This window comes from Rhinatrema bivittatum, chromosome 4 (genome assembly GCF_901001135.1).
Source record: "Rhinatrema bivittatum chromosome 4, aRhiBiv1.1, whole genome shotgun sequence".
Lineage (NCBI taxonomy): Eukaryota > Metazoa > Chordata > Amphibia > Gymnophiona > Rhinatrematidae > Rhinatrema > Rhinatrema bivittatum.
Genome location: NC_042618.1, coordinates 430,327,512 through 430,342,266, shown reverse-complemented (window position 1 = coordinate 430,342,266; position 14,755 = coordinate 430,327,512). Strand labels below are relative to the sequence as shown.

Sequence of the window (14,755 nt, the reverse complement as noted above, 5' to 3'; positions counted from 1 at the left end):
TTTATGTTACTTTGCTTCCCCCTACTCACCCTCCAGCCTCTCTGGATAAGATAATGCTATTTGTCTGATAGGGGATATCAGATTCAGGAAACTTTCCTAGCTTGGCATTTTGTACATGCGTCGCCAAAGCGGCTAAAAAACGTCAAAGCTGCCGCTCCAGAGCAGGAGGGGAAGGCTCGATTGCCCGAGTGACTTCTGCTTCCTGTACAGTAATCTAAGGATCGGCATCATAAGACGCTCATAGTTAATTGTCAGTTTACTTGTGTTCTCAGTGTGGGCAAGTCCAGTGGGTTAGTGCACAGAGGGAAGGAGCGGGCAAGATCTTTGCGGTTTTACGTCTGCTACAGAATGCAGTGCTTGGTGCGATAACTGGCGCAGTGTATTATTTGACCATATTACGCCAGGTTTATAGGCACTGCGTTGGCTGCCTGCTTTTTGGCGGGTCCGCTTTATGATTCTTGCTTTAGTCTTTAAAGCTCTTCACAATGACGCTCCTGAACATTTATAATCAACAATTTCTTTGCGCCTTCAGAAATTATATTTCTCTCTGACCTACCGAAAAAAACAGGTAAAGGACTTTTTTTTTTTTTTATAGGGCCTTAGCTTTCACCTACCAGATGAGTTCTCTTTCGCTAAGTATTAATTATGATGTGCTTTACTAATTATATGGGAATGCATTTTTAATGATTGTATTTTACTGAGTTGTTTTGATATAATACTCCGCTGAGATCTCATGTATGGATTGGTGGAATATAAATATTGTTTAAATAAATGAACGGTGCACGAGACCACACGGAGTGAATCGAGGTGCCCCTGACATGCAGTACATTCCGTATAATAGGATTCTTGCAGTATGAAACTCGGCTGCAAGACACTGCATACTGTGATATTGTGTAATACAATATCATGATAGCAAGTAGTGCGATAATGCACAGAGCCGTCCCATGATGCAGTGTGACCAGGGTATGAGACGTACGCCTAGGAGCTTCTCACAAGTGCATTCTTCAAACGGATCTGTTTAACTGGGTAGATCTGACCCGCTGAGCAGAGAAAATATTATTGCTGCTTAGGAGGCTTTAATTAGCCGCTCAAAGAATAGGTGATAAAGTAGGAGCGTTTAGCATGGGGCGGGGAGCGACACGTGTATATTATATTTTCCCAATGTGCCAGCGTTGTGGTTCTGAGGTAAAGTCAAGTCAAAGAAATAGCTGGATAAATTGCACCCACAGCATTTAGGTCTACTACCCAGGTATTTTGTGTTGGAAAATCAAACTGAAGTGATAAAAAAGGACAAATTTTAAAGGGATTCGTGAGGGTAAAATGTCTTCCACATGTTAATCAGCTCTCTGATTATTGCCCTACCTGAACATGTCTAGAAGTTTGTGCGTTGTGGAATGATGCACCGGACTTCCAGCTACATTCAGACCAGGGCCTTCCTGGGGGAGGGAAGTAATGTATCCGGATTGAATGTTTAACTCCACTTGTGTTACATTCCACAGAAAAAGCAGGGGCCAGCGGTCACTGGAAGAAGTCTCATAGCTCCCCTATTTTGGCTTTGATAATTGATGCAAAGACCCACAGCTGCTGTCCCAAAGTGGATCATGTTTTCATCTTGCTGGGACATGGTCAGCAGTCTTAGGCTGGCCAGAGAACAGATTCAGGCTGGATTCTGACTGTTCTCTCATAAACTTGGAACAATACTGTTCCATATGATATACGGTTCCATGTAAAGCTCCGCTATCTGTTGAGCAGCTCTTCGTTTTATGTAAACCGGAGTGATTTGTAGTCCCTACTAGAACTTCGGTATATAAAAATTAAAAATAAATAAAATAAATAAAACTTCTTTATTAATAACAAGAAAACAAAACAAAAGTAGCTCTGCTTATCTTTGCAGTTCACAAAATAAAGTCTGCACTATAACTCAAAGTTCAGCAATATTAGCCTTCCCTAGGCTTCCTTTTCTTCCCTGTCCCACCCAATGTTCTCCCTGAGCCTGGCTTCTTACCCCTTCTAAGAAGATTGCTCTGAGAGTGGAACTCCATTCCTGTCTGTGGCTTAAGGTGAACCAGGTTAAATGTCTAGGTCCCAGGCTGCTCTAACATGCATTCCTTCACACCTGCCAGTATGAGGGCAAGGACCACTCCTAATTTTTGAAGGTTCATGCCAGCTTTAGCTATGAAACTTGCTACACAGTTGCTTGAGCCTGCTCACCTGTGGGTTGCTTTTTGCTTGAAAAGTGAAGCAAAGAGACAATTTGAAAGTTCAACGTGTGCTGGTCCCAAATACAGCCCTGGGACACCCACCCCACTCCCTGTGCAACTAAAAGTATGCATAACCCCTGGGTGGGATGAGGCCCAAATATTATACCAGAGGCACATAGAAATAAAATAGACCCTACGGGCTAGATTTTCAGAGGGTTACGCGCATACGTTACGTGTGTAACCCCTGAAAACCTACCCCAAACCCCCCCTGCGCGCGCCAAGCCTATCTTGCATAGGCTTTCGGCGCGCGCAAAGCCCCGGGATGTGTGTAAGTCCTGGGGCTTTCCTGGGGGGTGGCGTGTCGGGGGGCATGTTGCGACCGGCGTGTCATCTGGGCGGGGCTGTGGGTGTGGTTCTGGCCCAGGGGCGTTCCGGGGACATAGCCACGGCCTCCGGACCAGCCCCCGGACCGGAACATGGCGTACCGGCAGCCAGCCTGGCGCGCGCAAGTTACGCCTGCCTCGAGCAGGCATAACTTTCGCAACAAAGGTAGGGGGGGTGTAGATAGGGCCGGAGGGAACGGAGGCAGGCTGCATGGCTCAGCACGCGCAAGCTGCCGATTTTGGCCAGCCTTGCGCGCGCTGACCCCGAATTTTAATGGATACGCGCGGCTACACGCGTATCTATTGAAATCCCGCATACTCTTGTTCGCGCCTGGTGCACGAACAAAAGTACGCGTGTGCGCAAATTTATAAAATCTACCCCTATATGTATCAGCTCTGCAAGATAGATTTTCATTTCTGAGGTCCACGGCTCCTGTAGGGGGAAGCATAGCTTCAAGATCCTTTTGCATTAACCAAAGTGCACTGCAGTTTTCTAGTCCCTGTAAACAGCACTGATAATATTCACAGTCTACAGCAACAATAATCATTCTAAGAAGCAATGTGATTTTCAACTCCTTTACTGCTAGTTCATAAATTGACTGAAGATTCTTTACAGCACTTAGGTTTTAAATAAAATTGATGAACAATAATGAAGAATAAAGACTAATAAATTTGTGACCTCATTCGCTAGTAAAGTCTTTGAATTTATAGAAGCTCATTCCTTAATAATTTATCATCTTCTCCTTTTGCAATTACTCACATTGAAGAAAGTCTATTCCTTCCAACTCCAAAATTTATCTGAATCTTCTCCCCGCTGTAAAAATGGTTAGAATTTAGTGCCAAACACGTCTCCAAATACAAGTCCCAGTTCTCATACTTCTCCTGCAGTCTTTCTTGAATATCTTCTCTTTTGGAAACACCAAATGGGAACTCTCCTCTTGAGTTAGTAGGAAAAAACAACTCTTGAACAATAGTTTCAACACCTTCCTTCTGGTAATGGACAGGAGTCCATTCCTCTCTGATGGAACCTCCACTCCTCAGGCTCTTCCTGGGTGAAAGACACCTCTTCTTCCCAATGGTTTGAAAACTGACTCCCTTGTACCAATGACACTCAGACCCAAAAGGAACAAAAAAAATAGACTTTGACTCAAAAGGGGAAAAACAAAACAAGAGACAGGAAGGGTGAAAAATCTTCCTTGTCTCCCAAAAAATAATTACTGAGGAAAAAAAGATAACTCAAAGAGGAACTCCTCTGTATCGGGCCACTGATTGATCTGTCCACTTGAAGTGAGTAGAGAAGCAAACTTTTCCCTTCCCCTTAGTCTAACCTTACACAGGGACTCCCTGTTATGGTCGTGGACCCTTGGGCCGGCTGAGACTGCAGGTTTTGCACTGTGGGGACCCACAGTGAGCGTCACAGCTGGGAGGCGGCGCTGGAGAGAGAAACTCTGAAGAAGGCTTCACCACTAGAAGACCGAGGTCCCCCCAGGAGGAGCCCGTAGGGACCCAGACCTCTTGGACTTAGGTGGGACCCTATGCAACCAAGGATCCAGGAGGCAGCCGAAGAGATGGTCGATGAGGAAGGCAGGGCCCAGGAGGCTGGAGAGCCTTCACCCTCGGAAGCTCGCGGCTCCCCCGGGAGGAGCCCCTGAGAGCCCGAGCCGCTGGGACTATCCTCTGGGCCAGCAAGAACCGGATACCTGTGGAGGCGGATGAAGCTGAAGTCAAAGTCCAAGAATGAAGTCGGGTCAGAAGCCAGAAGTCAGAGGTCCGAAGCCAAAGCCAGGGGCAGAAAATGGATTCAGAGTCATTGGACGGAGCTGGGTCAGAAGCCAGAAGTCAGAAGTCCGAAAACAAAGCCAGGGGCGGAAGCTGAAGATGGAGTCAATGGACAAAGCCGGGTCAGAAGCTAGAAGACAGAAGAGATGATCCAAGATCCAAAGCAGCAACTAGAAACTCAGTGAACTGAGAGAACCTCGTTGCAAGGTACTGAAGATATCCAGAAGCAGGGTTTAAATACCCTAGTAGTGTCTGACGTCATCTGAGGCAGGGCTTGAGTTTTCCTGCGCTGGCCCCTTTAAGAGGAATTCCTCCCCGCGCGCGCGCCTAGGGGACGGAGCCAGCCACAATGGATCGACGGCGTCTCCCCCGAGGAGGGAGAGATGAGACGGAGGCAGTACAGGCCCGGGGAGGCCTCGCAACGGCCCGGGCCATCCCCGTGGTAGGTGGAGGGACCGGGGCACGGCCCGGGATTGTAACACTCCCCAAATCCTCTTTGAAAAAGTACCAAGGCTCTCACAGAAAAGGGTTTCCAAAAATGGCTCAGAAAGCACAACATAGCAAAAATGAATCAGATGGTTAACCCAAGGAGGGCAGCTCAGGGGAAACCAACATATCCTGTGTGCCATGAGATGCTTAGGGGCTGAGCTTTGCTATGTGTTTTCCCAAATACCGGGTGCCACAAGGAACACAGTCCCCCACTCAGACACTGCCCTGTCGCAACATAAACACTCCTTCAAGCAGCTGGGGTGTGGCAGCAGCACATAGTACTCTCTGGAATCCAGTTTTCTGCCTTTTTGTGTGCAGTGAGGATTTAATTTGCCTGAATCTTTGGCGGTCCAGTGGCAATGAGAGGATTCAACTTCTGAGTCGTCTCTTCGATCCCCACTGGCATGGGGATATGAATTTGGTTAGAGCTTTTTTTTTTTTTTTGGAGAAGTTACAGAGGTGGGAGGTGGGTGAGAGCTGTGATAAAAAGATAAAGAAAAAAAAGTTGGACATAAAGTAGAGCATTGGTGAGATGTGCGGCTGTCCCTTGGGCAAGCTCTTTTCAATGCAATCTGCCCTTGGACAGGAAAGTAATTCAGAGCAGAGACATTTTTATGGAATCCGCAGACGGAAAATGTTGTTACTTGCAGATATGGCTCATAGCACTTGGCCAAGGAGGGCAGAACTGTACCGCTGCATCAAATAATCAATGCCCCCTCCCTCCACCCCCAGAAAACAACATGCTTTTGAGTCAGAGGCTTAGCTGATTTTATTAAATTGAGTTATTGTGGAAAGAACAACCAGTATGCATGTAGGCCTGCTGTGATTTTTATTATTTTATGGTGTCCATGTTTGAATCATTGTCATTCCTCTATGACAGTTTCTTGATGTAGCCTGCCTTGAATCTTGGAAAGTGTGGGAAATAATCTTTTTAAACACAATAAAGAAAGAAAGAAATGTTGTCCCTTTGCAGCTCTGTCTGCTCACTTTATAAACGCAGCCCGTGGTAACCCGTCTTTGTTCTGTTCTCCGCAGATCCCTCAGATCAGCTATGCATCCACAGCACCAGAATTAAGTGATGACAGGCGCTATGATTTCTTCTCCCGTGTCGTCCCACCAGATTCCTTCCAAGCGCAAGCCATGGTGGACATTGTCAAGGCCTTGGGATGGAACTATGTGTCCACGCTGGCATCTGAAGGAAGTTATGAAGAAAAGGGGGTGGAATCCTTTATGCAAATCGCCAGAGAGGCAGGTAAGCAAAGGCTCCAGCTTCATTCACATTCATGCCTAGGCTTGACTGTACGCTCTTAGTTGCTTAGCTTTCTGGAGTCCATGAACTTGACCGTTTCTGCCGTGACTGTTGTCTTGGCTTCTGTTGACTTTAAGTATTTATCTACTCCCAGAAAAACTTATAGTAAGTGAAATTGTGTATGGCCACCTTTCTGTACAGCCATACAAATGTATATCCATACAGCAAAATGGAGCTGGTCATACCAGAACTTTTATTTTTTAAAAAATGCCATGAAAATGAAAATATCTGAACATTTTCGGGTATTTTCTCAGAAGGCTATTTTTGGTTTGTTCCATTTGGAACTGAACATGGCATCATTCATTGCATGTTTGGCATTTGTTCAAAATGAATGCTCATTCCTAATAAATTTATTAGAATTTGCAATGATAAAAACGTTTAAAGTACTACTGACTATAAAGTTGCATACCAACCCCATCAACCAAGACTTGAATGCTCCCCCATAGGTGCACTAGGTTAAAATATTACAGCCTTCAAAGAAGAATGTAATGTTCATTCAAGAGCTATAATAGTGCATTTAAATCACTAAAAGTATCTGTGCACTTTGTATCTACTGTTTGTGCTGATGACCAAGGGGACAGGAATAGTGTGTACACGTGAAAATCACTTGAACACATGTTGTTTTCCTACCCTCACTCTAACCACTCCCTTACAAACATATTTATTTAATGTGGCTAAAACTACAAGCACTACACTACCTGTGTTCACTTGTGAATAAGTGCTATGTTGACTATGTACACTTGTGAACAAGTACTATCTTACCTGTGTACTGGTGAAAAATTGCTATCTTACTTATGTGCATTGGTGAATAAGTGCTCTTTAACCCATGTACACTTGTGTACAAGCGCTATCTTACCCTTGTGCACTTTCAGCCACATTTGAACAGGGTAATTTCCATTCATGCTATTTCATCTGGATCCAAGTAAATACCTTGGAAAATTTCCCACTGAAAGAGTGTCTGCATTGTAACTTTGAAGATTACACTTGTAATGACATTTTGCCTTGTACTCATGTGAGATCCCATTGCAGTGCTCATGAAATAAAGAGCCATGAGTGTTTTGCCGGTATGGTCACTGGTATTCCCAGGACAGCCCAGAGCCGGACGGCTGTGCACGAGGTCAACCTTACCTCACCTCTTGTGCATTCTCTCTGAATTAGCAGCTGAGCAGCCTCACCCTGCGTGACTGAACTGCTCTCAGCCACATTTTGTAGCGGTAATGATCCTGTTGCAGGTAGAAAGAAGTTGAAAACACGACTGGGTCCCGCTTTCATGTGAGCTGATATCTCACAAGAAGGCTGTAGATATATTCTCTCTTGAGCTTCTTTCAATATATCTTTCTTTCATTAAAGAGAACTGTTTGGAATACCACTGGTGGACATCTCATAGACCTGACTACAAATACTGTTTATAACTAATACAAGACTTGGAACTGGTTCAAAGACAGGAAAGAGAGAGGAGGTCTAAATCCTCACTGAGAAGTGAATAGTGGAGTGCCCCCGAGATGTGTACTGGCACCAGCATTCTTTAACATATTCATAAATGATCTACAAAAGGGAGCAATGAGTATTCAGATTTGCAGATGATGCAAAATTATTCAATGTGGTTAAAACACGAGCTGAGGAACTGCAGAAAACTAGGAGTCTGGGTATTTAAATGGCAGATGAAATTTAATGTGGAAAATATAAAGTAATGCACACGGGGAAAAATTAATCCCAGCTACAGGTAAACGATGCTGGGTTCCATGTTGGGAGCTACCACCCAGGGAAAGGATCTCGGAGGCCCTGTGGAAATTGCGTTGAAATCCTTGCCTCGGTATGTGGCGGCAGTCAAAAAAGCAAACAGTGAGCCAAAGTGGGACGGAGAATAACATGGAAAATATTATAATACCTCTGGATCGAGACAGGGTGAGACTGCATTTTCTGTGCCGTTCTGGTCACCCCCATCTTAAACATAGCAGAACTAGAAAAGGTGCAGAGGAGGGAACACAAATGATTATGGGGATGGTCTGGCTCTCTTACGAAGAAATCCTAAAGAGGTTAGGGCTGTTCAGGTTGGAGAAGAGATGACTGAGAGGGGGTATGACAAAGGCTTATAAAAGTATGTGTGGCATGGAACATGTTAATACAGAATGGTTATTTATACTATCAAATAGTGCTAGAACTAGGGACACTCCCAGAAACTGACAGGTAGCCGATTTACCGCCATTTTGTTTTTCAGTCGGCGCACAATTAGGCTATGGAACTTGTTGCCAGAAAAATGCAGTCGAGGCCGATAGTATAAGTGAGTTTTAAAAAGGTCTGGACAAGATGCTGGAGTACAGGCCCATCAATAATTATTAGCCGATTAGACTTTGGTTTCTTGACCCTTAATGCCTGGGGAGAGCAGCAGGAAACAGACTTCCCCCAGCTAAAATCTTCTTCCCAGCCTCTGTGGTCGCAGTACTATTGTATCAGGACCCCGGCAGTCGGATGGGGGCAGGTTCAGAGCTGCTGCGTGAGGCAGGAGGGTTCAGGATGGGGTGGGGGAGGACGGGAATGGGGGCTGAGGAGAAGGTCAGAGGCTGGAGATAGCATAGAGAGGGTTGGTCCTGCTCTGTGGGTCAAGAGGCCCTAAACTTTATAACACTTTTTTTGGCGGGCTCTGGAGAGGAGGAGGGGAATTGGGATTAAGGTTAGAAGTGGGAGGATCAGGCCGGTAGACCCACAAAGATTTTCTCTTTTTTTTTGGCTTTGGGTCAGCAATTAACTGGTCTTACACACTCCCAGATAACTACACCTCTGCTCTGAAGGCATCCAAACTTGACTGAATAATTTATTTGGCTAGCTCTAAACACTGGAGTTAGCCAGCTAAGTTATTCGGCTACCTAACCTCTGTCCTGGAACACTCCTGAAATACCTCTAAGTTATCCAGATACATTTTATCCAGCTAAGTCATTATCCAGAAAATATTTATCTGGTTAAGGGGCCTAGATATTTAAACTTTGGGGTTTACCCAGATAACTCAAACGTTGTCTGGATAAACCCCTTTGAATATTGACCTCAGCACTTTTTCCCTTCTGTTCATGTTAAATAGTAATAATAAAATAGATAGTAGAATAAAATGTTTGTCACAGCGTGATTAGCAATTTTTTCCTCTTTTTTTATATTATTTATTTTTATTTAAATAGTAATAATAAAAATACAATAAACAGTAAAATAAAATGACAGGGTATATTTGTCACTGACTCTCCAGTACACAATGCAAGCAAGTCTCACTTAACTGCTGTGAATGAGTCGGCCTCTGTACTTGAAAAGCTGTCAGGACAGGATCCAAATGGACTTCTGCAGGAAGTCCAGCTGTACCCTTGTCTGAAAGGGTTTTCCCATGAGGAGTTAACTTGCTTAACACCCAGTCTTCTAATTGAATGCATGTGTCTGGTTCTGGAGATGGCGCGGCGTGTTTTATTTTTTTATGGGTGACCTGTGGGGTCAGGCGGTGTTCAAAGTTTACTGTAGAAGCAAAGTGCCCCTTTTGCCGAAAGCTAGCTTTTCTGTCTCTAATCAGCTACTAATCTTATCTGAACCCCATGCCCTCAGAAATTTGCAATCTCACCCCTCCCCGAGTCTTCTAATGGCTGTGCATTTCTTTCTAACTCTCTCACACGTCCAACGAGGCAGCGTAGGCTGTTGGATTTGGACTTCATCGTGAAAAGCTGGGTCAGCTCATGCCTTCTCCAATGAATTTTCATGTTTGCCACGATCAGTTGCAAACATGGACGTGGAATACATTTGCTAAAACGTTGCCTGAACCCAAGTCTTCCCAAAATGAGCTTGTTCACAAGTGCTTCCAGCCAATAAGGAAGTACCCCCTCCTCCCCTCCCCCCCACGGGAGACGAAGACTTCAATCGCCCTGTGCCGTCTGTGGGATTCACAAATTAAGCAAACTGCAAGGACAGAGTTAGGCTGTTAATGGGATCACTAGATTCTTTGGTTTAAGCTTTATTGCAGCTCTCATTTCTGAGAGAGAGAGAGAGAGAGAGCTGAAGGTTAACTACAGGCTGGAAAAAGTATTAAGACACCGTTTATTAAAGACAATGCTGCTCATAAAAATCACATCAGAGCGCCGTGCACCATCATTGCGGTCTGTGCTTATTGGTGGACTTTAACTAGGAGTGGGGATCTGAATTTCTCAGTCTACGGGACGCGAGCAATTTCAGTCCGAACACAAATGCAATATGGGTACAAGCAGAGCAGCATGTCATGGGGGATACAATGAAGGGAAATGAGAGACTTAAATTAATATTCTACAGAAATGCATTTGACTTGATGACTTTTTTTTTTTTTTTTTCTTCAACAGTGGGTGAAAAACTGCTGCATTTTTAATCCATGCTGAAGGACTGACCGTTTTTATGAGGCACTGCTGACAGACCTTCTGCCGAGTAGAAGCTATTAGTAAGGGGTTACATGGCAATTAGTAAGATAGAATCCACAAGCCTTTTCAGAATGAAATGAAACACGCCTTGCGTGTGGCAAGTGGCACAAGATTAAAGGTCAAGTGACTCAACCACTTACTGCTTGACTATATATTTGTTAGTTTAATTTCATTTTGAAGTTCTCTGATATTATATCAGTGCTTTGTATGACAAAATAAACTCCATTAGCTTACTAAACTGTGACTTCCGACCAGGGGTGTGCAAACCCTTTTGTACTGGGGCAGCATTGCAAGTTCTCATCCACGACAGGGGCCAGGCGGGCTCCACCATGGAGCCCCTGGACAGAGAAGAAACACTAACAATAAATACACAAGAGAAGTGAGTGGGTGGGGGGTTCTTTTGCACATTGAATGGACTGAGGGAGTCTCAAGGAGTGAGTGGAATGTGAATATGTGAGGAGGAGGCCAGAGGGTGCATGAGTGACTGAGTAGAATGCCTGTGAGTATACGTGGGAGTGAGTGTGTACATGAAGTGCCTCGCGTACCCTCTACCCAGCAGTAGGACCCCCACCCACCCTCTCTGACATTCCTCCTTCCAATTGGGCTGTTAGTGTTGTGGATCCTAGGGCCAGGACGAGGGTTGGAACCACCACCGAGGGACGGCCCCCAGTGGTCCTCGTCACCGGAAGGCGGTACCGGGGAGGAAGACCCAGCTGGAGCTTCACCTATACCAGCCCTCGTTCCCCTCAGATTGAGCCCTTGGGTGCCAGGGCTGGCAGGACTTAGGTGCGGGTCTCCTTGGTGAAGCGGAGTCCAGGAACAGGCTGAGACGGCGTCGGAGGTCCGGGTCGAGGCTGGTGGAGTATTGGCGTAGACGAGGACAGTCCAGGAGTCAAGGCTGGCAGCGAAGATGTAGTACGGTGAATCAGGCCGGAAGTCAGGGGCAGGCAGCAGACGAGCAGAGACGAGGAGACAAGCCAAAGATCGGGATGGGCAGCAGACACGTAGAGTCAGGAAAACAAGCCAAAGTCAGAACCGGGAGGACAATCTGAGGAGAGGAACGCAGGAACCAGGAACAAGCAGGCACTCAGGATCAGGAGCAAGCAGGAATACAGCAAAAACGCACTCCAAGTGCAGGACCTGTTGCCAAGGTGAAGGACAGGAAGCTGAGCCAGGCTTTAAATACCCAGGAGTCATGACGTCATCTTCGGGGGCTGGGCTGCTGTTTCCTGCCACGGCCCCTTTAAATGCCAGCATGTCCCGTGCGCACGCGCCTAGGAGAGCGCACGTGAACAGGAAGTCGGCGGCGTCCTGGGCCGCATGGGGTAAGCGCCGCTGGCCGGCTCGGGACCGGACCATGCCGCGTCGAGAGCGAAGAAGCCCCGCGACGCTGAAGGCCGAGGCAGGTAAGAGATACCGGCCACGGGTTGCCACAGCTGGGATTCCCAACATGGGCTCAACACCCATCTTTGTTCTTCCCTTGTCTCCCATCCCTCTCTCTTCCCCCCATCCCACAGTGCTACTATCTCTTTTCCCCTCCCCCAGCAGGTTAGTCCCTAGACTGGATCAGGTAAAAATAATTCTACCTAGCCTGGTCCAGCCTGAGGATTCATTTGCTGGCTCTGTCTCCCTCCATTCCCTTAAAGATTTTGCAGTAGCAAAGCCACACAAGCCATGGTGTGCAGCCAGATGCAGGCTGCCCCACCCTATAACCCCAGGACTGTGAGCACCACTTGGAAGATCCCATCCCGGGCCCCATGAAGTTTTCCCTTTATAATCTCCCCCCCCCCCCCCATCCCCCAGCAGCATTTCAGCTTACTTTCAGGAACGAGGTGGGAGGGAAGAAGGCAGCAGCAGCGGTAGCAGCAAGCCGGGTACATGGCTGCCGCTTCTGTGAGTAGCAGCTGTTAAGCAGCATGAGGAGGCCCCTGCTGCCTCCACTGGCTGGCAAAAGAAGGCGCCAATTTAAAATCATGGTACCTCCATTCTCCAGGCTGCCATGCCGATGCTCTCCTGCATGCCCGACATCATCACACCGTCGTCGAAGGCTTGATGTCGCACATTTCAGCGCATCATCAAGGGTGACTTGGGCCTTTGATGATGACGTCGTCGGGCACTCAGGCAGGCGGGTCAGAGTGTGGGTGGGGCCACATATAACGCAGCTTTGGCAAGAGCGAGATAGGTGGACCGGAAGGAAGATATTGAAGGGTTGGATTTGTCCCGTGGGCCTTAGTTTGCCCACCCCTGCTCTGGACAAACAGTATCCAGTCATATTATAATCCACAGATCTTACCATATTTTGCCCCTACAACAAGTCTTATGAAAGAGGGTCCCAAACTAACTGGGTTTGGTCTCAGTGGATTCCCGTGGGTCATTAGATAAAACTCCATTATGAATTCTTCATCAGGAAAATGATAAGTACATATCCAGCATCACTTTAAGAGCACTAAATCTGTGAAAACTCACATTCTGGTTTGGCTGGTATCATTATTTTATTTTCTGCTGTGTTCTGTGATTTATTTTGTAGCTTGTAGGTGAGTCTTGACTGAAAAGGTTTATTAAGTGCTGCAGTAAAAGCTCAGGGAACCCAGAAATGCTATAATGTCCAGAGTAAATATCACCAAGAGCATCTTAATGCTGTTACAGTAAGGATCATTTCTCGAGATTCTCTTGATTGTATTTGATAGTGAATGCTAAAGTCACATGAGTGATTTTTATACATGGATATGACAGAGTAGCTCCACCACATTATGGCTTTTACACAATCAGTGATGGTGTCAAGGGTATAATGATCATTTAAATGCATAGTTCTTCTGCACGGTTTGTGTCAACTTTATTAAGCTCTATAGAATTATGGAGAAGAGTTTGGAGGTCTGGTACAGGACTGAATACTATTTCACTGCAGTCCGCAGTTCTGTCTTGGCATGTGCCTCTCTCAGGGGTCCGATCCCACATATCAACTCCCCTATCAGTCACAGAAAGCCTCTGGATTTTGTTATTCTTCATCTCAGCCAAAAGCCAGATACTTCAGGGTTGTGGCCAGTGACTGAGGTTTTAAAATCTTAAATTGATCTTTAATTAAATAAATTATAATAATGCTTATATCAGTACATTTTTGCATTTGCTTCCTTAGAAAAGCTTATCAGTACCCTTGTATTCCACCCATACTTACTTATTCTCTTAACTTATTAGAATATTCTCCTTGTTAAATGAGAATTATACTCACTCTGCGTTGAGCCACTCTAGTTTAATTCCAAAGAAAGAGGGGATCAGCTGAAAGCAACTTTTTGTGGAGAACGTGTTAAATGGCAACAAATCATAAGGAATAATGTGAACCTGTGATTATTAGGACTCCTTTTTTCTCTTTTATATTTTCAAATGTCCTTTTTATCATGAATATATATATTTTTAAATCATTTTTACTTAAGTATCCATTATTCAAACTATCATCCATCCATGGGAAAATCCGTAAAACATCCAAACTGTAGCAACATCCTTTCTTTTTTGCTCATAATTCTGGTGAAAAGTGTGTACATGAGAAAAATAGTATCCCTTTCAAAGTTCCATCATCTGTTGTTTTAAATAAGCCTCTTGCTGAACTTTGCCGTGCGTCGGTGCTTTCAGGTGCCTGCTCCAGGGCAGGAAAAACAGAGGCAAAATAGTGTGCATTATGCTCCATAAACTGCAGCAGCCAAGATAACGATGACTGGTCTGTGTTGAATTAAAGATGCCACAATCCTGTTATGTTTGCTGCAATGAAAGATTCATCTTGTTCTGTTTCCTTCCTTGTCTTACAAATTCAAGGTTGACTACAAGAATGAGAGATCAGAATCCCATTGTGTAATATAGGCCAGGAAGCACAGAGATTCTGTGAAGCCACCTTGGCCCTTTGGTATTTTGTACTTGTATTTTATGTACTGATCTCATTGCGTTTGTGCCCCATAGCTCATATGAGGGTGTAAAATAGTAAAGGAATGGAAAGGACTGTTCTCCTGGGGACATGGCCCATAGTAACATATAGTAACATAGGGGACGATGGCAGAAAAAGAACAGCTGGCCCATCCAATATGTCCAGCACTCCGATGTAAGTCTGAGCATCTCCCATTAATGGAGTAGAACAAGTAATAAAGGAATAGTTATTTAACATCTGAAATAACACCTGGACTAGGGGACACTCCTTTA

General features: G+C 45.4%; 1 protein-coding gene across 3 annotated transcripts in view; it reads left to right on the top strand.

The window, feature by feature from the left end:
- The window catches only part of GRM7 (glutamate metabotropic receptor 7), an 827,253-nt gene that overhangs the window by 163,436 nt on the left and 649,062 nt on the right, over positions 1-14,755 (top strand). For 2 of the 3 annotated variants that reach the window (XM_029601455.1, XM_029601454.1), the window contains exon 2: positions 5,888-6,104. In XM_029601455.1, coding sequence (XP_029457315.1) covers positions 5,888-6,104 — 217 coding nt within the window. Of the gene's footprint in view, positions 1-344; positions 569-5,887; positions 6,105-14,755 lie in introns of those variants that run through there. The other variant, XM_029601456.1, reaches the window with a different exon arrangement.